Source organism: Anopheles cruzii, chromosome 3, assembly GCF_943734635.1.
Source record: "Anopheles cruzii chromosome 3, idAnoCruzAS_RS32_06, whole genome shotgun sequence".
Lineage (NCBI taxonomy): Eukaryota > Metazoa > Arthropoda > Insecta > Diptera > Culicidae > Anopheles > Anopheles cruzii.
In genome coordinates this window covers 79648780-79673092 of record NC_069145.1, presented here as the reverse complement: position 1 = coordinate 79673092, position 24313 = coordinate 79648780, and the positions used below count along the sequence as shown (strand labels likewise).

The following is a 24313-nucleotide window of genomic DNA, read 5'->3' as shown; positions in this document are numbered from 1 at the left end:
GCTTCCTTCAGCCGCGAACAACGTGCAGCGTTCCTCTCGGGCGAATGATCCAATTTCCCTGTCTCCATTCATCGGAACGTCCTCCATCGGATTCGCCTGTGTTATTGTCCCCTGTTTGGTACTTTCGCTCCAAAGAGTGCCATTTTTGCTGCTGCATTCCACAGCCTCCAAGCGAATGTCCCGTGCAGGGACTCTTCGGGCCGCCCCAAAGATGCACATCTCGCTTTGCTTCGCAATGTTCCGCCGTTTCAAAAGCGGCTCCAGCGGAAGATAATTTTCATAATGAGACCCGGCTTCTGGCAGCGGCCTGCAGGCCAGCATGCACGGGGCACACAATGGACGACGACGTCAGGACACGCTTTTTCAGAAACCTTTTGTCGCGAAGAAGGAAGTAAACATCATTGCCTTTTTGAACGGGCCTCAAGCTGGAGCTTTTGCACCAGCGGGCTGCTGCGATGCGAAGGAAAGAACATTTTCATACAGTTTTCCCCGTAGCAACCAAACCTGGGCGGGCGGCAGTAGGCGATGGGCGTTGGCCCGCTAGAAGTTATTTTATAAATAGGACCGAGCCGCTTCTTTTGGGCCCAACACACCACGTACGGTTCCGCGCTTCCATTTTCACACTTTTCCAGCAGATCCAGGGAAGCAGCCTTACTAGGCGAAATGCCACCCGATTCGTTCATTCGTTTGTTGACTGTCGGCGTCGGATTTTTACCGACTGAACAGTGCGCGCCTAAGGGAAGCTGGCCAAGTAATCAAAAAAGCTCCTCCGAGACGGGCAGGACGGACGGTCAGGATGAGACGGTAAGTTTGCCAAAGGTCTTTTCAGCCACCGTTCCACCAGTTTCAGTTGCAGCTCTCGTCGGATTATTATGTGTATTGAGCGAAGATGCACCCTAGGATGTGCTGCATAGTGGAACCGAAAAGCCATCGCGAGCGTCTCTCTGCCTCTTATGTATCCTCGTGTAAAGTGCGCATTGTGTGTGAATGGAAAAATCTTCCTGGCAGTGTGGCAACTGAGAGTTTGGGCGCTGAGCTTACGATGCCGTGACCGAGACCAAGTCGTGCCGGAGGCTAGGATGTGCGGGACTGGAACTACGTAATCACCTGCACGTTGCTTGCATTTGATCGATCATAAGTTCAGCCCTTTGGTCCTTAAACCCAACGGTTGGTGAAAGAGAAATGGCCAACGGAGAAGAGACAGCCGGCCACCCACGCCCGGTTTGCCGTTCACAGTTAATTACCTCCGGATGACTCTTCTCAACATCGACGCGACGGCGTCCTCTTCCTCGTGTTGGCTTTCGATTTCGATGGCATCTCGCATCGGTTCCTCTCGATCGGACTCAAGCTACTTGGCATTCTGTCAAAACTGTCCAACTCCATTACACGAGGAGTGGTACCGAGAACCTGGGTTAGTCGTATTGACCAATCCCACAGCACTGGCACCGGGGATGATACTGATGGCGTTTGCTGCTGCTGCTGCTGCCGTTGAAGGCAATGGTTGCCACTTGATTGCTTATTATATTCGGCTTACGTTTGAGGAACGGGGTTGCCCGGGGTTGCCGATGGACCGTGCTTCGGGGATGCTTCGCAGAATACCTACGGCCCGGCGAGAGATCTTTCCGGCGTAGGAAATCAATTAAGCCAGGCCTGAACGCCCGTCCATTTGGATCGCCGGCCAAAAGAGGAGTTCTGCCACTTCTCCGGTCGAGCGAATCGAAACCGGAAGCATTGGGATCTACCATTTTTGCGTCCTGGCAGAGCAGAAGCTTATTATATCTTGCCGGATGTGGGGCGATGATTGGTGACAATATTTTCGTTCTCGCTCTTTCTATCTTTTCTGTCGCTCGTTTAGACCGGAGGGAATGGATTCAGAGTTCGAAGGATGGGTTAATTAAAAACATACAAATTGGCGATTATGAGCAGCAGTTTGTCGAACCGTGCTAATCGATGGACGACACGATTGGTGTCACGATGTGTTTTGGAAAATATAGAATGACCCTTACGCTGGTTTATTATGGTTCATTATAAACCAATACTTCGGTTTGAAAAGTTGCACTAGCCTACTACGCTTGAATTGAAGGTCAACATGTGACTGTTGCCTTGTTTCTGCGGCATCTAAATAAAGTTGTACGTCACTCTGAAAACTCTGGAAGGGCCCAATGTTGGGACTTTAATATCCTGGAATATTAAATCGGACTGTTGCTCAAAAAGCACCCGAAGAAGACGAAAAAAACCCGGAAGAGCGACCCAAAACACTCCACCCCTCCAGCATAGGGAGAGGGACCTATTTATCTTTCGCCTTTCGGCACCGAATATATATTTTTGCGGTTATTTATCTGTGTGTTTTGTTTCTTTCTCGAGCTTCGGAAGCATAGCACCCTCGACAATGGCCTCCGGAGGCACCATCGCCCGGGCGAACCCGGGCTCGGACACGATAAAGCTGTCAACGGTTTGTCCCATTCAATGTCGACAGCTTCCGGAATCCGGCGATCTGGTCGGGCCCTACGGTGTTGCTGCTGTCGGTGCGCACGTTGCCAGCATCGTAAATGGGTCGGGACCCCATCCATCCATCCCGGGTGTGTCCAGGGGCTATCCACTCACTCCGTGATGGAACGCCCGCGAACTTCGCCTCACCCCGCACTCCGGTGGCACAGCTCTTAGTAGTGCCATCAGCGGGGTTTTGTTTCGTGGTGAATTAAAACGTCTCTCGGTGACGGTGGGAATTGCGAGGTAGAGGAGCGACCACGAGAGTTTAGCAACAATCTTCAAATAGCTGCTTCCGGCGAAGCAAAGTTTTGGCCCTTTGGGATTAGCCCGCAGGGCTAATACTTCTTGGACACAACTCTTTAATGCCACCGAAGGCATGCCTCTTCAAAGCACTCCTGAACTCAAACCCGGGTGTCATATTCTGGAATTTAAACCACAGCAAAAGCGTCCGATGGGCCGAATAGCTGGGGCCCAGAATCCCCAGCAGTAGGAAGTTTCGTGGAAGTGGTTGCGGTTTCAATAAACGCCACCCGCGACACGATGATGAAATGAGTTTCGGTCCGCTAATCTGTACCTTACGGACGGCTTTGAAGTAGGATTTTCAATCAATTGAACTCCGATTTTGGGCCACCACACAGCGCAGGACGTGAGATTGGCTAGCGCCGACCAGAAGTGCCCGAGATTCTTGATTCGTTAGTTTATCGTTTGGTTTCCTGGTCCCAGCTTCCGGGTTCCGGTGAAACGGATGCCGGTTTCTTTCGTTTTTTCTCCTTTTTCTCTTACTACAGACCCTTCGGCCGAAGGCGAAGCGGGGCATGATAAAAAGCAGAAGAAGTGTTGTCGATTGGAAACGGTTCACTGAATGGCGACGGCAGCTCTTTGGTCTTTGGCGTATCGGTAAGAAAAAGCACCAAAGCCAACGGCACTGAGACGGATACTGAGTTCAGCGTGAAGAAAGTTCGCTTAATGCTGGGTAGTCTCCGGCGGAGGTATCCGATGCTATACTAATAAATAAAGGAAAATTTATAGGCTTGAGACAGCGCGTCACTCCAACCGGGGGCAGGGTCCACAGAACGAACGGTTCCTTCCGGGGTCGTAGGGAATATTGATCGGGTCTTTTATCTTCCTTCGGTTGGCTGACGTTTGCCGTCTTTCCGTGTATTCAGATGCCAAAACCCACGGCCACCACCGGAGGGCCACCGCCGGGTGTCAGATAGCATTCGTTTCCTTTCCGATTTTCCTTATTTATATTGATCGGTCTCAGGCTGGTGGTTGCTGATTTCCCGCCCCATCCTTCCGGTCGACGGTTTGCCGGATTCCGGTCCAGATCCGGGCCCGTGCGGACTGGCAGCAGCAAGTTGGACAACACGACAGTGTCCCGCGCGCTCTCCTGACCTTTTTTGCCCCACTCTCCAGAACCCATCCGTCGTTCGGCCGTTCGTTTGGCGCTCTCGAAACCCACGGAAATAAAGTGACATTATGAAGAGGTTATCTTATTGAGTTTAGCATTTCAATTGATAGATTATACCCGGTTCCTTTTTGGCTCCCCATGGCTAATACTCGGGAGCAAACAAAAAACAGTATAAACCTTACTCCGGGGGGTTTGTTTTTGCGAAAATCTTGCCCATTATACGCCGGGGAGCGCCGAGGGTTGGCCGAGAGACATTCAAATGGAAATATATGAGCCCGAAGGATTCTGGGGCCAAAGGCAAAACTCGACCTGCCGACACGTTTTCATCGAACCGCTTTCGGTTGAAGACGAATGATCTGCCGTTGCGGACGGCTTGGCTTATGCGCGTACTTCATGAAGACGCCCCGCTGAACTAGCTTTAAATCATGGCCGATATCAGAAACAGAATGGCTTAAGATAAGTACAATAAGTTGCATACTTACAGATTATAATGTACATCCGCCATGTTGGGGCGATAGCTGAGCGCTGCCTTCAGGACCTCCTTGGCCTCCTGATAGCGACCCTGCGCACTAAGGACACTTCCTAAATTTCCGAGGGCTGAGCAGGATTACAGCGACAGCAGCAGCAGCATAGAACGAAACGGAGAGAAAGAAAACAGAAACGATTTTTATCGGGAACACAACTTGACTCATTAACGACAGCAAATCGTCGGCGGCCGTTAATATTCGGAAGGCGTCCGTGGACGAAGGCAACCGGAAAAGCAAGGACCCCATTTCGGGGACCGTTCACGAAACCGCCGCCGGCGAACGAATGGTGTTAATAACATTGCAATTAGGGAAATTATCACTGCCGGGCAGCAAAAAACACCGAACCTGCCCTTTTGGCCGCGCAAGGCATTAGCAAAAATTACCATTACTTTCATCATTCTCGCGGTCCAGGTAATAGGTCCTGGTCCAGAGAACACGTTTTACTTCCTCGACTCCTTCACGTCGTTTTTTTGTGGCCTCTGGCATAATGTCCACCGACCATAACAAATGGAACGATCCGTAGAAAACAGCAACCGTGCGAAATGGCTTGATGTCCATTTTTTTGTTCGCACAGAATACTCGCAAACTGTCAAAGAATTAATGCATCATGTTTATAAGCGACGGATATGCCGGTTGAGGACGTTGGTGTTACCTTTTCTCGCCATTAGTGACCAGAGGCAGGCCTTATGATTGACAGTTGCTTACTGCTCACTTGGTTGGTTCAGTTTTAAGATTGCTTTTACGCAAATTATGGCGAATAGAGACATTTTCTTCGCATCTTTCGCCTTCGGATGGTCATTTGAGACATTATTTTTGTTTTTGGCTCGCAGAAATAAAACACTTCAGATAAGGTTGCTTATGTGTGCCGTCGGACCGCAATCAAACGGGATGCATGGAACTCATTTCTAACGCTTTCTTTTGGTTGGAAAAACGCCCAGAATTTTAGAACCTTATTGTAGTTAAAGTGCCCATTGTTCGAACTTTCTGACAAGCAAAAGGTTAAGAAATGTCAATTGGCCGTGACGAAGGTTGACGAGAACCTGTCAACTACTTTGCTTTGCCTTGCGAACCTTGCGCTTGAAGTCAGTAATGAAATAAAAACTGAAAACGGGCTTGAATCGTAGTATCATAGTAACCATAGGGCAAGAAAAGACTACTTTGGTATTTGGAGCATGCGGGCCGAAGACGTATCTGAAATACTGATTGCAGTTGAAAAGTTTTACTATTTTGCTGTCTCGGGTTTTCTCAAATTAATAACTAAATCACGGCCAAGATTAGCATTAACTTGCCACCTGCTGAATGCCTCTAAACTCTGTGAATCATAACACTCCTTTCGAACCTTCCGCAGGCCAGTGTACGCTACGAACTCACAATTTTCCATCCCGTGCTCGTCTCGTTTTGTGCAGCTTACATTTTCGCTGTCAGCAAAAAAGTACATCAAACGGGAAGAAAAAGCGAAATCAGAAACTACGGCAGCTCGAAACGATGGTTTACTCCGTACGTACGTCGACCTAAAGACCGGGGCCATAAATTACCCGGGGGCCGCCGCTACAGTAAATAACGGTGCACACGGTGATTTGGTTGGCACCTTTCGTTTCCACCTCCGAGCCTGGTGGCGGTGGAAAGTCTCCGGGTGCCGTGGAAATCGTGTCTTGTAAGCAAAATCTCTTCGCCTAACGATAAGGGCCGGATGAAGCCGGATGATGGCGGGTGTCGGGTGGCGAAAAGGCGTTGTTTAGCATAAAAGCGTCGAATGGCGTAGTAAAACAGTAGCCGCGGCGTCGGCCGAAGGTGCGACGGAAAGTTGTACACAGTCATCACAATTGCGCCCGGTAAAGGAAGGCATTTTCCACAAGCGATGCGAGCGATGGGTTCACCTTCATTTTCGCTGGCTTGGCCTATGCCACTCATCGCTGAAGCCGTTTAAAGATTGGGGCCGATTGCCGCGCTCTGCATATGAGGCCGGCGCTCGGTGCGATTGGTGCGAAAATTTATGCTGATTGAAAAGAGATGAACTCCGGCAGCGGGATCCGTTTAAAGGTGTGCCCGGTCAGGGACCGGGATGAAGAAGTCCATAAATAAGGCTTACACACCGGCCCCCTGGCCGCCGGTCCGGATTGAGCGAAAGCGGACCCGAACAAGGGTTCGGTGTCGATCTCGTAATGAAATGGGTTGCCGGTGCACCCTTTTGGCCGGTTCGAACGATCAAAATCAATTAAAATGTACCAAACAAATGCTGAAATATGAATGTACAGTTTCAGTGTTTTTCTTTTTCTATGCTCACAACCGCAACCAGCTTCACACCAGAGCCTGGTTACCTGGGTTGAGAAAGGACGGCCGAAACGGTCGCCGATCCTTTCGCAGGTCGTTTTTAACAAATTTTCATCACATACCCTTTTCCACGGGGCTTCGGCAAAGGGGTCTAGTTTGATAATTTAGAAAACTTTATTTCCCCAGGAACTTCGGGGTTCACCGGAGTCCTACCGGGCTCCCTTTTTCGCTTGAGGATCATTTACTTTACACCACCACGGTGGGACCGGGTACTTCATTAAATCAACAAATTTATTACGAGTTCATCGTAATCCCGCAACGTCGACCTTTGAACCCCTAAGCCTGATCACGGCGGCGTCCCTTCGTGTTCGTTCGATCGGGCAAAATTTGTACGTTAAGTTAATTAAATCCATTTTTAGACTCGCGAACGGTTCGATTTAAGTCGTACCGAAATGGCACGACTCTTAAAGGTATCCTTTTGTCACCCTACTCTCGATTTAAAACCCGCTTGTTCGCTTCCTGGAAGGACCGAGCGGAACACGACAAATTACGATGGCCCACTGAGCAGACCACAAAAGGCTCGGTTACTTTTGGCCAAAGCATTCCGCCGTTGAGGCGTTTGCCTTAACTTAGTTTTGGTTAAAAAAAACTCGAATGAATGCCGTTGCATTTGGTGTGGCAAACATTTCCAGTTCCTTCGTAAGAAGAAGCGAAAAATGTGAACGAAAGAATTCAAAGTAGAAAAGTTCAGGATCGTTTCCATTCGAGGGCATCCAATTTTAATGGGACCGCCGGTAAAGTTTTAATTTCTTTTCCAGCTGTTTTGCCAGCCGAGCCCCTGGTGTGGCTCGGCCGCTCGTTGCATTACTGCGAGCGAAGGGGGTTCTCTTTCGAAAGGGCCGACCTTGCGAACTTTTCAAAAATATATAGTTTCCCCCAGTGGAGTGGTCAGGATCCGCGAGGCTTCCGAGATTGCTTTGCCGTCTCCCTCTTGCAGGCCATTAATTGGTGGGTGAATATAGAGAAAGCTGAAGGGGGCCCTAACGGTACCTGTTGGCAGCAAAAAAACACATTCGGCCAGCCAGTGTCAGTGGGACCGAAAGGAAAGTAATAAACGAAAGAAAAACATAATAACAAAATACCTCAAGACGGAGTGTGCTGGCAGCAAATTTTGCCATCGAAATTAATTTCTTTGGCTTCCGAAAGGAACCAAAAGAAAACTGTAAGCTCTGCCCGGTGACGTTGAGTGAGCAATTAAAGCGAAAGGACTTTCGCTCCCGAGTGGCAAAGACTTGCCACTGTCCTGGCCGACGGTCCTTTCGTTATGGTCGGTCCACGGTTGGCCGAGCACAAAGCTCGAGTCCGTTTTTCCGGTTGACAAACTTTGGGACGCAACTTGAAGTGAAGCTTTATCAAACATTCGTGCGCGAGGGGATAGCCCGAGTGTCCGAAGTTGTTGAGAAAAAAGTAAGGGAAAGTCTTAAAAGGGCAGCGCCTTCCAGTAGGCGGTTGATACGCAACTGTTATAAAACATAGGGCATTTTGAAACCACATAAAGAGAGCGTACTGAACGAATTAGCCTCAACAAACTTATCGAAATGTCGATATGGCGAAAATATTCTCCAATCGAAGAGAAGAGGACCACCGTGAGGACCTTTTCCCTAACCTTTTTATGGGCTTTAAAACGATGCCCGGAAACGGCAAAATAGATTTAAAATATGATTCCAGCCCGTTCACTTCGACATCTGATCGGAAAGAAGGTTCATTACTGAGGCAGGCTGCCTCGCACACGCCATCAGGGCCTGCCAACATGTAGCCCAAGGGATCCGGAGGCTGGTTGGCAGATAGCAACGCAAAACTATCGTCCTTCGAAGGGCGGCCGATGAAATTGAATCCATAATGACGTTTACTGGTGAATTGAATTAAATTTATATTAACTAGGTATGCGCATAACGATAACAAATGGCAACCGACGGTTGCCGATAACCTTGTTCCGGATCGGATCGATATCGGTCGTCGGTCGCCGGTCGTATGCTGCCGGTTGTGACGTCTTTTTTTGTTTTCGTTTCAATAAAGTCCTCCGACAGGACACCGTAAGATGCGCGCGGTACCCCCTTCCGGTTCGGGTCTAGCAGGGTTGCCAGATGTGTGATGGGTTTGGGGCGTTACGGTACTAAAGAACAACGAGGTCAACCTCATTACGGTGGCAAAGGAAACCGAAGCTAATAAAAATGCTGATAATACGGTAGTCGTGCCCTTGAAAAACAAAAATGACTAGACACATGCAATCTACAGCCCCCGATCGGGATCGCTCCATTTCCAGCATGGAAGGTGATAGAAATTGGCCCATTTCAATATTGAAATCGTGCCGGTAAAGACGGTACCAAGCCTTAGCTTTCCCTGATGTGGCGCGCCGTTCCGTGTCCGAAACACTCTGTTCAACTTTGTTGAACCTCGCACCAAGTTTGGATTCGATTATCGACGTTCGACAATCATCTTCCGTGCGCGCGGAGCTGAAACGGTAAAGTTTTGGGGCACTTTAGCAGAGAAGCAGAACTCTTACCGATTGAACTCGAATTGCCGTCAATCACGGTATGTCGATTTATGTGTAGGAAGCAAAATTTATGAAACCACCGGGCGGCGCGGCGTTCGGGACCATCACGCAGCAGTCACGATCCACGATCCACGACCGTGGTTTAGTATTCCGGGGCCGGTCCCACCGTCGATGGTAATTCATTTTCCGTTCGCCTAGAACCCGAAACAATCCGGTAGACAAGCGGCAGTAATTTCCGTTGCAAATTGATTCTTAATTGTCCGTAAATAGGTCAGCGCTTTATTTCGCGAATATTAAGCGCGCACAACCCACCGCTTCGATCGTTTTCGTGTCGGTTTGGGGAAGCTCCGTAGAAGTCCCGTAGAATTTTATGCGAATCACGAACTTGCCTTCGTGGTTAGCCGCCTCGCGAGGATTCGCACCCGAGCACTGGTAATGGTTTCTGGTGGAGTTTAATTTTTTCCTTCCCGTTTCAACAAGGGCGGCCAGTGATTGGGAACTTTTATGGGCGGAACTCATGGGTTCGTTCGAGGTTTTTGGGTAAATTTATGCACCCTTCTCACGATGGTGCTATACGCAGTCAGCGTTCTGAGGGACGAAATAGGTTCCACTGGATGGAACTTCGAATTTGCCGGCAACAGAAGCGTCATAATTCAAAACCCGCAAATCAACCGAAAACGTCAAACAGCCCCAAAGCCATCTTTGTCGCAAGCGGTGGAATTTTTCATCTACACTTTCCACAACCGATTCCAAACCGATGCCGAGACCGACCATCGTGGCTGCGGGTGCTTTATTCGATTTTTGTTATCGGTGTTTAAGGTTTGATCGGAATGCGAATTGTGTGTCGTGTGGCCGGTCGATTTCGAGAAGCGTTCCATTTCGTGCCCACAATAAGAAGATGCCAGTTCTCGAAGATACCTCCGAAGTCACTCCAGTTCTCTCTCTCTCTCTTGCTCACTCTCTATCTTTCTTCTAGTCTTCAGGTCGGTTGGAGAAAAGGTTGTAACGGACGAAGAGGCGCCTCATTTGAATTGCTGATCATCAGAAGCATCGGAGGCCTTCAATCAACAACCAATTCTCGTTCCCGGGGTTCCCGGGTCCAACCCTAGGCGGAGCGGACTTTATTGGCGAAATTGACTTTAATCAAAATTTATCGATTATAATTGGTTGTCGATGTAAGCGGAATTTCGATACAATTTTCCAGTTTGCCTACCAAATTTGGTCGACTCCCGTCGTCTGCATGTGCCGCGCATTCCGGCCCTTGCGTCATCTGGGCTATTTGATTATCTTATTCTTGTCCCCGTTTTCCCCGGCTTTATTGAGTACCCCTCGGGGGAACTAGGGATTGCTCTCCCAAGACCGGGTGACGAATTTTCGCTCAATTTACCGATAATTTCCGCGGGATGAAAAATTCCGAGCACACCGGAGCTGGGAGTGGGTTCTGTTTTGCTCCGTCTTCTTCTTCCTCCACAGCTTCACGTACTCGCCAGATGTTCCGGGAGCACCAATTTTGATCAATGCTAATGAGGCTCTGCTTGTTGGGCGATGGGTTGTTGGCCGCCTGCTGGCGGTGTTGTCCCAGCTGTCAGCGTCGATTTGTATCGCGCAAAAGTGAATATTTTGTGTGAAAAATGTTCATTTTTCATTTCGCACGAATAAATTGGGCCGCTTTGTTTGAATATTTGATTATATTTGAAGACACAGACACGCTAATGGGGCCAGCGCGGGAGCTCTTCGTGTATCGGATCTTCCCGATGGAGTCACTCGAACAGAATCTGTATAAATTACTGACTTCGCTACGCACTCGTCGGTGTTCACTGCACACAATCGGCTTGTTAAATCATAAGCGAATCGTTTGATTCGGAAAAACGTTCCATAAACGGTCTCAAAGCCCCATCGTCTCGACGTAACTGTGTGCCAAACTATCGTCGGAAGTTACGCGGCCTGAACGCCACCATCACCGGAATCGTTCCGGCTCACGGTAGATAGTGGTAGAAACGTCCATCAAAGCCCCGGTCAGGGGAAGCTAAATACCTAAATCTCACCTCCCAAAAGCACCGGAAAAGCTTCGAGAAAATGGCCCATGCCCGGAAAAGTGGGGGGGTCGAAGAAAAAACGGCGTAGTAAGCGTAAAAAAGCCGGCACCAGCCGATAACTACCCTCATAAATCATTCCACGACATTCGCTCATAATAATTCCGACAAGTTTATAACCATAAATTATTAACTACCTTTTCCCACGCTGGGCCCGCCAGTAGATTGGTTCGTTTGGCACCGCCACTACCGCCGCCGTTTACTTTTCTACTTTTCCGGGTCCCATCTTCGGGCCACAGTTTGCAGCAGCGGGTCGTGAATCCTTTCCCCCTCTCGAAGGGCGGTTTATGGTCATAAAAAACTCACTATATCATTGATAATATACTCCACCCGGGACGGGTTGGCCGCTGGCGAGCTGGCTGGCGGGCTGGCTGGCGGGCTGGCTGGCTGGAGGGGTGGCCAATGGCGACCCATTGGCTCGCTTGTCTGACAACGTCATTGACAGCTCCTCAGCCCGGGCCCCCAGGGTCCCCGCCGGGGGGGGGACTGTACGGACGAAACAAAATGGAGCAGCAACCGTTTCGCACTCGGACACCAAAAAAGAAAGAAAAAAAACGGGAGGAACTTCGGCCTACCGCAACCCGCCGCAGTGGAAAACTTTCGCTCGGGTGGTGACCGGACGGGCGCGAAAGCGGATGAGATAATTTTCAGACGAGTTCGATAGCCCCGGGGGGGTCTCGGGACCTGGGCTGTGGAAAGATAGCTACCTCCGGCCGCTCTGCGACTGCAGTGTTTTGCTGGCCGCAAGGACATCATCAGGCGTTAGGAAAAAGTTTGCCAATCCCAGTGAAGGTATCCGGACGGCGCGCCCTCCGGGCAGCACACCGGAGTGTGAAATGGGTTTAGAGTTTGGAGGGAAACATTGAAAAACAGTTCCGGCAACTCCGGGCGTCCGGGTGTCCGTGGAGAAAGGCAAAACTGTGAACGTGTAATCTTATTTTTACCTCCATGTTGATGATAATCGTTTTTTTTGTGGTGGCAGGAGCTGGAGCTGCCTCAAGGCAGTCAGGATTATATGCGGTTCGGTTGTGTTCCAACATATTTTCCGAAAGCCGAAAACGTGGGATAGATTGACGCACACATACCCACGGTCGGGTCGGGGGACATCAAATAGGTTTCGAGGGGCTCAACGAAGTCCTTAAAAGTTTCGCACGTCCAAAGGGCATCGGGTTACGGAAGGAAACCGTACAGTGAAACCTCTTTTTTCGGGTTGTCACTCCCGGTGGACTTTATTTAGTAAAACCTCTATCACACACACACACACACACAGACTGATCAGAATTTCGTGTCCTTCGGAGAAAACTGGAGAATAAAAAATACAGAAGTAAAACTCCATGATCCTAATCTCGGGTGATGCTTTTTCCGCACAACAGCCCCGACCGGTCGGAAGCCTCTGGAACCAAAACTAAGTGGTCAAGGCAACGGCCAACACTGACTGTGGTGGTCCTCCGTTCCGTGCGGGAAACCTCATCGGTGAAGAATTACCGACACACACACACAGGGTTCAGTTGAAAGTGCTTCGTTGAAGGCCGCTGCTGCCGAAAAAGGAAAATATAACGTCCGATATGTTTGCGGAGCCCCCCGACAGACTACTCGGGGCCGTGGCGAAGAACGAATAACTTTTGCCATCCTCCTGACGCTCGAATAGGACCGGCTGCTTGTGGGACCATCGGAGAGGTCCAAACAAACACCGGACCCAGGACGCTTCTGAACCACACGATACAGCTAATCGAGCTAATGCGGGAGGTGGCGGCGCACCAAGCGGGTGCGAAAATTTTCCTCGTTTCCTGATTACATTGCCTTGATTCAGCCGGACCTGGGAAAGGTGGGCCTTTTTTCGTTTCGCCCTCTTTCGGCCGCCGCCGCCACCGCCGCCGCCGCCGCCGCCGTGAAGCCTTTGCATGTTTTCCGACGGTGAAATGAGGCAACTTTGATCAGACATTATTTTCACACCTCGACTTCCTCGACTTGCAGCTCCGAGCTGTACTACTACTGAGAGCTTAGTAGGCGCCGACTAACGAGCTGGGCTAAATTGGGCTACTCCGGTAGCCCATTTGCTTGGGGCTTCGAATAAGGCGGCAAAAATGGCGAACCATTCCTAAATTGTTCCTCACATTTGAGCAAACTTCACTTCCGTAATGTTTTAAGCAAAATTCTATTTAGGCATTTTCGATTGTGTAACTCGCCATAATCGAAGTTCCTCTCCGGAAACCAGAGATGCTAATACCTAGGGTTTTAAACTTTTTTCAAACAAATAAAATGGTTGTTTTTAGTGAACCCCCCAGAGTTCCCGACTTGCCCGAGAGAGAGAGAATCGCTCAAAAAGGGGTGCCGCACACGAGGCTGGTGGGTGGGGCCAAAAGCGTGCACCCCGTGCGAAAGGGCAACCTGCAGAAGCACAAAAAAAAAACCCCGGACGAACGGAAATGAAGGAAAGCGAGTGAGATAGCTAGGGTAGTAACAAATTTCCGGCATCGCAAATACACGAGCACGAGGCGGCTTCGGGGCGGCCGCTCCGTGAAGTGGACTCGCTCTATTTGCTGTTGGCGCCATTTTCGGAGTAAACTTTTCGCCGTCCGTTGCCGGGGCAGGTTGCGAACGTTCTGATAATTCTGGCCAGCAAAATCTGGAATCCCAATATTGTGCGCCAACTGGCCGCGGGGGAACAAGGAACGGGCTGGAGGGTTCGGCTGCGCAGGGTAGATAAATATCTTCATTTCCGAAGTGCTGCCGCGTGTCGCGTGTGTCCTCGGGGCTCGGTTACAGCGCCACGGCGTGATGGCAACGTTTCGGGCTCGTGCCGGAAGGATTTTGGTCGAAAACTGAGTCCACAATTTCCGGCCAGCGTAAAGGGAAAAGCAGGAGCAAAAAAAAACAACACGCGACGGATTCTGGCACAGATGCCCAGCTCGCCGGAACACCGGGGCGGATGGGTGGAAGTGTAAATTGCTGAAATAAATCCGGATATGGCAGTGAGGAAAATTGGGTTGCACGATGGCCAGAGCTTGGATGGCCATTTCTCGAAGGCACTGTTGGGTTTGGGAAAGTTTTCCTGGACGTGCGAGAGACGCGAAACTCGGGGTAGCTTAATACGAGAAGCTGGTAAATAAGCTAGTGCAGTGTAGTGGCTTGTTTACCTGGCGACTTTAGTGGGTTCACTCACTGCGCGGTTTTGGCCATTCGTAAGCCAAAAGAAACGCCTCGACGGAAAGTCTTCTAACGCGCTTTCGTGGTCCACGTGGGCTCTATTGGCCCCAGTAAATGATTTTGATTTAGACCATTTGGGCCTTTAATCAATTGGCACCACTCTACCGCTAATGAGCGCTCGGCGGGAGGTTGTCCGCCCCCCCACCCCTCCAATGTGCGGCACTTGATGGAAGTTTATTAATAATCGATCGGTGAATGAAGGGAGGATTATTTCCGGCAGAAAGCAGGTGATTACGTTTTAATGGGCGAGCGAGAGATCCCGGTCAGCTGCCCGCCTGAAGATCGGCTGGCTGCGGCGGCCACGGGCTGCGGTTTCATCGATTGGTTCTACTTGCACGCTGAATGGCGATACGGTGTGCGGACGATAACGTATGTACTCGTCCTTGTGGCTTAGCCTCATTAGTATGAGATTATGGGTTCCATGAACGGGATAACATGGCCCTTTTTTCGTAACGGCACTCCGTACCCGTTCAGCATTCGAATAGATTTCTGTATGTATGTATGTGTGTGTTATACAACGCCAAAGCTCTTCGCCAATGTATGATTTCTAGCTTGTGGTTGTGGATTTTGTTACAATTGCATGCGTCGCTTGCTATGTATGATCCTTGTGCGACCTTCGAAGGCCGAACGTCAAAAATGACAACACCAGCCGAAGCCATCGAATAAAGATACACATTTTGTGTCAAATACATAAACATCTTTCGTGAAAAAATGAAGAACTTTACATTTTATCGTACAATGGAGTTTTGATGCAAACTTTTAGTACGAAGAGGCGATAAGTTTCGTAGTTTCCGACTTTATATGCTGAAAAAATCAACCAAACGTAACGTGCACCAAGATGCACCAAACACGCGGAAAGTTTTCTCCCAAATGGTTGGCCGTTTTGTGCAACTGAAAAAAGTATTTGAACGAAAAATCCTCCCCGGACCCGATGGCTCCATTTCGTGAAAAATCGGTTTTCCTTCCAACCTACAATCGATACCGGTGGGATCGTAATATTTATTGCCGTACGGTTGCCCGGAGTTTCCTGTTCCGGTTCGATCGATTCGAGCTCGATAAACACTCCAGAGACAGAGAGAGAGACCCGCGGGAAGCTTCCCGGGACCGTCGGGAACGGCAAACGATGGCGATCAATGCCTTACTTCGACCGTGGCCAAGTGGTGCTGCACTCGAGAACTGACCAGCCGAACGGGGGCCGAAAAATCGACTAATAGAATGATAATCTGCTCACTTACGCTACTAATCCCGCTATGGATGGAGCCCTACCCTAATCGGTCCCGGTCCCGCACTGCTGCTAATCGAGCTTAAAATTTTGCCCATCCACCCAATTCCGGTGTGGCGGTCTCCGGAAAGTTGTTTTCCACGCTGCTCCACGTACCTGCAATCGTTCGAATTTTTGCTTGCCCCGCCGTGATAGTTCCTTGCCCTAGCAACGGAACGACGCACGTTGTTCTGGGAACCACCACCACCACCCCACTTACGCGAGGGTGGTTTCGAGCATTTTTCTTCTCCGAACCAGCGACCACAGTGAGGCAAAACGATTCCGATAAAATTCAAATGAGCTCATCCACCGTCGATAAACTAATAAAAGCCGTCCCCCGACACACACCAAGGTCGGTCGGTCGGTCGGTCAGTGTGTGTGTGTCTGCCTACCACAAAAAAGGAACCACCAGTCAACCGCCAAACTGCCACCTATGCTACCGCCGCCCCATCGACGACTTCTCTCACCGGGCTCAGTGGGTCAGGTTAAGGATATGCAGAGAAGGAGGGCTGGGTCGTCGGGAAAAACCACAAACAGGGAGTGTAAGGGTGGCTTCGACTGACACCACCGCCGGCGCACTGCAACTTTGGCGCTAAATTTCGACCTTCGGTGGGTCGCTTCCTGCTCAGGGATCGACGGGCAGGTGTGTGTGCGTATGTGTGTGTGCCAACATTGGCGCGCCGATGGAAATCGAAGTCGCCCCATGCGGCGGCACTGCGGCATAGTTGGCTGTTAGTTACACATGACCAGCTTTGTGGCTCTCCCGTGCGCTCCTTCTTTAATGGCAACGCTTCGTTACCTAACCGAATCGATCGGCCTCCGAGGAAAATCGGTCCCCCAGACCCCAGGAGTATTTCTCGGAATGGGTTCCTGGGTCAATCCATTGGATGGTTGGCGTTGAAAGCGGAGCAATACCTTGCCTTACCACAGAACGAAGCTGCATCTGCATTAGCCTTAAAAATATTATTCTCTATCTGAGGTGAGATAAGAAACTTTAAATTAATCATGTCGAATACACACGACGAATATTTTACTTTACCCTTGCTGCACTCGATTTTGATGGAGTAGTTTAGCCAACATCATCACCAAAATGGCTGCTAAGCATCTTTAGCACAAACCCCGTTCGCATTCCTCGTTGTTGCCAAGGCAACGAACATATATCAGGCGAAGAGTGTGCAGCACCGTGGGCTGGGGTGACTCTCCTTGTGCACTGAGTCGATGCTACCTTCTACCTTCGTCGACGAGAAGGCTGCTTCGATTCGTGTACCGATTTTCGGTGGCCGGATAAAATCTCCTTATCGGTTCGCATCCTCCAATCTTGCGCGAACGCCATTTCGGTGGCACATTTACGGCTGAAGTGGATTATGATATTGAAAGTACATTGACTGGAAAAATGTGATTCCCCCTAGCTCGAGTGGAGCGTCGAAGATCCAGGCGCGTTCGCAAGTCTCGTTCTAGACGTGGTTCTCAGCTTCGCCAGGTGCACGAAAATAGCACCGCCTTAAGACGCAATAAATCCGCCTGACAGAGCCAAAACCGCTCACCGAGAACGGTGTCCTTCTTGTGCTCAAGTTTTCTTCCTCAGCTTCATAAAGCCGGACCGGATGGGAGATGAATTTTTCATTAACACGCAGAGTGGTAAGCACTCGAGGTCGGCACCACACGGTGATGAGCAGTGCACCATCCGGGCCACAAATTTAACTTATGATAATGTGCCGCCGGGTTGACGATGAGATGCTGGCTCCGGTTAGACTAAATCAAACAGCGTCCGGTTGAGCGTTAAAACTACAAACCGCACGAAGGGCGAGCTAGCCGACCACGGTGAAGTAGTAATAACACAATTTTATTACGCATCGGTCCGGTCCGGTCCGGGCGACGGATAAAATGGTCATCAAGTCGATGCTTGTCGTCCGCCCGGTGTCCGGTGTGGTTCAGTGTCTGACATGCGATCTGACCCCGCAACCGACAAGCGCATAAACTGTCAAATACATCACTCAACGAGGCGTAGCAAGCCGGAAGGGGACTCCACTTTTTATCTTATCCTCCCGGACGGACAATGCGGAAGAACTTCTCCGATGGAAATCTCGGCTCGGGACCGATTTTACAAACGATGACAATGTTGACGAGCTGCGTCCTGCTGTCATGCAGCGGCGCTACACACTTGGCACGGTTCCCGGACCGGCCGTCGATGGTCGGTCATGACATGGCCAGGCCCGGGCATTCGCGTGTCTATTTGCGACCATGCTGTTAATTGATTTTCTGTCCTGCGGAGCCCTGGCGAAGCGCTGTTGCGCCGTCGATGGCCGGAGGGGATGCGTTCGACCCACTTCATCCACATCGTTTACCGCAACGCACGGTAACGACGGTTTCAAGAGTTGGACCCGCTGTCAAAACGGCGCTTGTCACCGCACTGCTGGAGCGCGCACTGCAAGACAGATGGTCCGTAACGGAGAGTGACATCCGCGTGACTTCAGGTGTCCCGTGCGAGACGAGTTCTTGAGGACCCAACCGTCAACCGCGTCTCGCCGTATTGGTCGCCGGACGGCGGCGGCACTCATGTCTGAGGGCCGCATCCTCCGGTTATGATCCCCATTCGTCTGACAACTACCAACCCGGGGCATGGCATTAAATCACGGAATACGGTGCCATTGTGCCACCGGTGAAAGTGAGTTTTAGTTAGGTGGCATTACTTTCAGTCGTGCGCTCGTTACTGGGGAACCGGAGTAAGGATCCGGAGTACTGACGGTGTTCTGTCACGTCGAGCGACTTTATTTGAACGAAAAGTTTACCCTCTCACAGGATTTATTACCGGTTGGCGTTCGTCAGCGCGTCAAGTTGGATGTGGCTTAGCTTTAAGATACCTTCCCTGGGTCGATTCGATTCTGTTCTGCAAAAATTTCGCGCCCCGTTGCCTCATAATGGACCAATATTAATACCAGAGAGCCAGAAGCCTGAAGCTGACAAGAAAACTGAAACGTATCATGGTTTATGCAATCCATCCGAATGGTCCGACCAGCAGCGTCGGGAAAGCCAGTAACTTGGCCAGAAGTAAATTTTCTCCGCCGGAATAGAATCATTTCTGACCGTCAAAAGAAACCTCGAGGAGTCGTTTATCAGTAGCGTGCTGGCCACTCCACCGGTCAGCCTGCAATTTATCATATTTTTTTCCACTGCCTTCCGTTCCGACGCTCCGACGCTCCGATACTTGTTACTCTGCGCTGGGTGAAAATGCGCCTTCAACGAGGTCACAGCAACTCGTCCTTCGAGGGCCTGGTGGTTGATTAATCAATTAGAGCTGCCCGGGGCAGAGACTCCATCTTTCGCAAAGCAAAGATTGAAGCAAGCCGAATAAATACGTCCATTGGTCGGTCTGTCGATAATGGGTTATGTAAATGACGAGCTTAAAGTGGGACTTTAAGTCCTTGAGCATGTGAACCTTTCAAGATGTTGTTGTTTGGTGCCTCAAAGTGCGAAGCACTCGGCTTTAAAATCTGATTTACGGAGTGCCAATGCACGGATTATGCCCCCTCTGTGTTATGGCCATTTCACGGCGGTTATCGAGGCGTCAGAGCAGGAAATTCATAAATAACCCGCCGTGCCTCATGCTGTGCGCTCCGGGGACGCTGAAAGGCACCATGCGTCTCCATCGGGCGAGGAACAAGGCCACACATTACTCCGTTTTGATGAATTTCAGAGAATTACAGTTCGAAATGGAAAAACAAATCTTCCTGAGCTGCAGCTGAGAACAGCCGTGCCGAACGCGGTCAATGTTCCTCGGTTCTGAATTAAATTTTCAGCCATTCAGCGCATTCGCGGGGCGTTAAGGATACTTTATTACTTGGCCCGCAGAAACATGTACTACATGTTTCACATTTACATCGCATTATGCCGTCCAGCCATCGGCGCGAGAGAGAGACAGAGAGAGAGAGCCTTTCTGAAGTTTTTCGTCCATCGAATCCGCCTCGCGACGTGGCTCGGGCCACGTTTCATAATGTAACGTTATGTTCGCCATGTAAACTGCGCTAGAATGTCTGTTCTCGTTGTTTATCCTCGTCCTGACAAGGGCCACCGCGGGTGGATGACAGTAAATTTTTTAAACCCACTTCGGCGGCCGTCGAACGCTGGTTAAAGGCCATAAATATGGCGGAGCGCTCGTCGAAACACTTTAAAGTCTCGTAAAATGCTTATGTCAATGACGATGACTTCGCTTCTGCTCCGGAGCCGAACTGAACCCTAGACGCCTCTAGTGCTGAGACCATGGCCAGAGCTGTGCACCGCCAAGAAAAAAAGTGTTAACATTTTATCTTCGCTTCCGGTTCCATTTGAATGCGCGTGTGTGTGTGTTTGTGGGTCTAAAAAAGACCCCGATTTTTACCGCTTTCCACATAAAAACTGAAGCTGAAATGTGCAGGGGAGTACGGTTATGTGAGCTGCGGACCTAAACAATGCAAATGGCCAGTGAGCCGCTTACCTTTGGGAGGGTTGACGGCGATCGCGCTGCGGAAGAGGCTCTCCTCGTCGGACCAGTCCCGGTTCCGGCGCACCGTTTTTGCACTGTACGCCAGCAGCAGTAATCCGACACACGCCAGCACGGCCTTCCGGCACCGATCGGTGCCGGGCGACCGGTTTGCGTGTCGCTGGCGACCACTTCCGGCGGGTGCTATGTGACGTGTTTTGCTCAAACTACCAGCACCGCCGCCGCCGCCACCGTGTTTGGCGAAGCGAGCACCGAGCACCCCGACGGATGGCCGCTTGGCACCCGCGGTCGCATCACCATCCACTGCACTGCACTGTGAATTCACGGTCACACCCACCACGCTCTTCACGGTACCCACGGTACCCCACGCACTACCGACGAGGTGCCCGAGGGCCACGAAACGGTTCCGCACCGTGGCCGGAAACAACGCACCGACGACGCGCCGATGGCACCGATGTGCCTTCCGCGGCCGGGTCGGGGCCTGGGACGGGGCGGCGGGCCCGTTTCCGGTGCCATCAATCAGGCCGCTTACACCGAGCCCGATCAGCAGGCAGAAGCCGGCGCTCGGCAAATACAGGACCCGCTCGGCCACGACGAAGCCCACGTAGAACAGCAGGTTGGTGGCGGGCAGAAACGGAAGCGTTAGCAGTGCGATCGACATCAGGAGCGCTCCGGCGGCCCCGATACCACCGTCGGCCCCATCCCCGACACCATCGTCCATGGAAGCATCCGGACCGTCACCGCGCACCGAAGATGCGCACGAACTCGACGACGACGAGGAGGACGATGAGGAAGAAGTGAATGAGGTGGAAGAGGAAAGCGAGGGCGTCCGAGAGGACCCGGTCCCGCTGGTGGTGGTGGTGGTGGAAGGTGGGAGCAGCGCGAACGGGAACGTCTGCTTATCTCGAGAGCCACCGCCACCGATGACGTCACCGGAAAGTGTCAGCGGCCAGTGACAGACGAACTTCTTGCCGACCGATGCCGGGAAGCCCTGGTTGAAGTTGATGCTGGCACTGTCGTTGTTATTGTTGCCGTACGTCCCGCCGACCCGACCGCCACGTTTGGGCTCCGGACTCGGGGCCTCCGGGCTGGGGTTCGCTTGTGGTGCGAGGCGGCAGAAATAATTGGACAGTGTCGAAGGCGATAGTGATAAATATTTGTACGCCGCCGCCGTCGGCCCGTACGCACAGCCGCAGATGATGGACGACATGCCGTTGTTGTTGTGCAGCGTCCGGCAGGGGCTGGAGTGCCGCAGCCCGGCGTCGTGTTTGCAGAGCGTGCACGGCGCCCCTCTCTCGCGTCTCAGGACCACCTCGGCCACGACCGGCGTCACATCGGCCGCCGGGTGGCCTTCGCCCGCGGTCCGAAGCCGGTGCAGGTTCAGTTTACTAGCCAGCTTCCGATTGAAGGTACTATCAGTCGTCGTCGGTGCACCCGCCGATGGCCGCAGCAACGCCCGGCTACCGCTCCACAAGGCGTACCCGAGCCCCAGATAGAACGCCACCGCGAGCCCCATCTGTCGGTCGAACGCGGAACTAATGCGGGGGATCGCGTCCATGCCCCAGTCGAAGCTCAGCACGTCCGGCAGCACCAGCAGCTTGAAGTTCACCACCGGCAGGAAGGAAAAGGTCAGAAACCGGGTCCACAGGGAGCCACTCTTGGCCGTCGGGTTGTCGGCCGTGGAGAACAGGGTGGCGGGCCGTGGCAGTGTTAACCGGAAGTGCACGATTACGGCCAGCGAGAGGGCCACCAGCCCGAGGCTTCGGATTCGGTGCTAAAACGAAACAAACGTAGAAGACAGGCGGTTAGAAATGGAGTACGAAATGGAGTTAGTTTAATTGTCGAATGAAAATCAGTGTGGGCTTTGAAAGTGACAGCTCCGTTGTTTGAAAGGTTTCCGGTGGCTCCACGATGACTAGATCTCGGCGAGTTATAAGCAATGGTTGCTATAAGTTGGAATGGTCTACCCGAAAGAAGCTCCAACAAATCTTCAAGGTAATCAAAAATAGATACTTAGTCCGCCTTGCAGATGGCATTATCTTTTTTTGATAACACAGATACGTCCCTTCTCGTTCCCGTGAACTGCCAGAGACACCCAATTAAATGGCTCCGTGAGCGCGCATACATATTTCAGAGTAGTTCATTCAACAAAACACCAACAACCGGCAGCGGCTGCGACGGTTGCGAGAGCGAACATATTGAATTATTTATGCAGCCTAAATTAAAGCGTAAATAAATCATGCCGCCAGAGGGCACCGACCACAGCCGACTCAAGGATGGGATAAGAAGAATTGCCCTTCCTGCTCTCTCACGTTCGCTCTCGTTTCGTCTCCGGGCGTCTGGCACCGAGGATCATTGACTTTTGATAGGTCCATAATGGAGGAATAAAGCAGATATCGCACCAGGATGACCGGCGCTAAAGATGGCACTGAAGTGTTGGTCGTGCCGGGCTGGGCCGGGCCGGGGGCGCATTAGTCTGCTCGACATCGTTTCAACGTCCTCGTCGTCGTCGTCGTGAGTGGGCCATCCGACCCCGAAGATGGCCGCCCTCGAATGACGTTGGATTATTCTATTACAGAGTCAATGTTTGTGTTCAAGTAGATTTTTATTTGCGACATATTTCTTCGCTCAAACACCTTCGCCTTCAGGTTGCCGTCCCCGTCCCGCCCAGGAAGATGAATCTTGCTCTCGAAGGACCGAGCGGCAGCAATGGCAACATCTTGAAGCTCGGTGAAAGGAAAGTGACCAGTGCGCGATGAGGTTGGCAGAATCGATTGATGGCGTTTGAGGTTGACTGCGAGCGCACCTCAGCGGCTGGCCGTAGAGTGTCGCCGTTGAAGCCGGAATGATTGCCCTCGCCGTGAAGGGGACCAGGACCAGGGGCAGGTGACTGGCGGTGACTCGATCGCTAATGGAATATGATCGAAACTGGAAGAAAAATAGCCCTCCAGCTACTGGACCGTACCGCCCCGTTCAAATATTGTCACAGAACAGGTGCCAGGCGAACGTGCGCTGAATGTGGGACGCCCAGCCCGACCGGTCGATGGATGACTTCCAAGATTTCCAAGACGGATGGAGTGCTCGTCGACTGGAGCGGTCCGGGGAATCAACTTCGGAATGCCCCCGGGCAACATGATGAATGTGGTTCGATGGGGCAAACCGCAACCGCTTGAAACTGGTCGGCTGCCGTGAAAGGTTTGTCTTCGCTAAGGGACCGGATTCTCTTCTCTTTTTTTGCACCAAAAAAAGGTGCTAAAAACTTTCTTCGTTTTATTGAACTTTTAATGCTCGCTCGTCCAATGGGAGTGGGGAGGAAATTTTAATTTCCACTCCGAACGACCGAGGTTCGATTCTACGTCCTTGCCTTTCGGTTTATTAGACACTTCCCTGCCTTTCTGAGGGTTTTTCTAGGGCAGCCCGTCCGTAATGGCTGCAGATGAAAGGTAATCCTTTGGCCGAACTTTTCACCGGCACCAGGGAACGTGTAAAGTTGCAGGTGCCTTAGATAAGCCATAGTTGATTGAAACTAATTTATTTGTCGGTCGGCGAGAATCGGGAAGATGTATGAGCTCAAATTTCGATGCCCAGGGTCAAAGGCTACTTGATTTGAGCTGAAAGCTCCAATCATTCAATTTTAGAACCGGTTCCTCTCATTAAACAGACGAAGACTCCTTGGCACAAGGAAAGTTTGGTAAAAGTTTTAAGCAATCGATTCCGAATACTCGGAAGCCCACCAGCCATTGGTAAAAGATTCATGAAGAGTGTTCTACGTATATGTTTGTGTGTGGCTTCTAGCGTTACGAGGAAAATTCTTAACGTTGCTGGAAGAAAGACGTGTCAAATACCCCTCTCTACCCCTGGCATTGGTGACCTGACTCACTGGTCGTGACTGTTGATCACTGCGCGGTGCACTCTGTCTGGAAGTCTATCGAGGAGCGAGCACGCCACCCGAGCTGAGATTCTCCGAATAATTCAATTTAGCATCCTTTCTGCGGTGCCTCGGTGTGCAGCACTCAAACTTT

At 51.2% G+C, this 24313-nt stretch overlaps 1 protein-coding gene across 1 annotated transcript in view; it reads right to left on the bottom strand.

Moving 5' to 3' along the window:
• Positions 1-24313, bottom strand: part of LOC128271083 (protein O-mannosyl-transferase TMTC2) — a 101196-nt gene that overhangs the window by 27327 nt on the left and 49556 nt on the right. Inside the window, exons 4-5 of the mRNA XM_053008519.1 lie at positions 20286-22065; positions 4384-4498 (exon numbers count right to left, since the gene is read on the bottom strand). Of these exons, the coding sequence (XP_052864479.1) occupies positions 4384-4498; positions 20286-22065 (1895 nt within the window). The remainder of the gene's footprint in view (positions 1-4383; positions 4499-20285; positions 22066-24313) is intronic.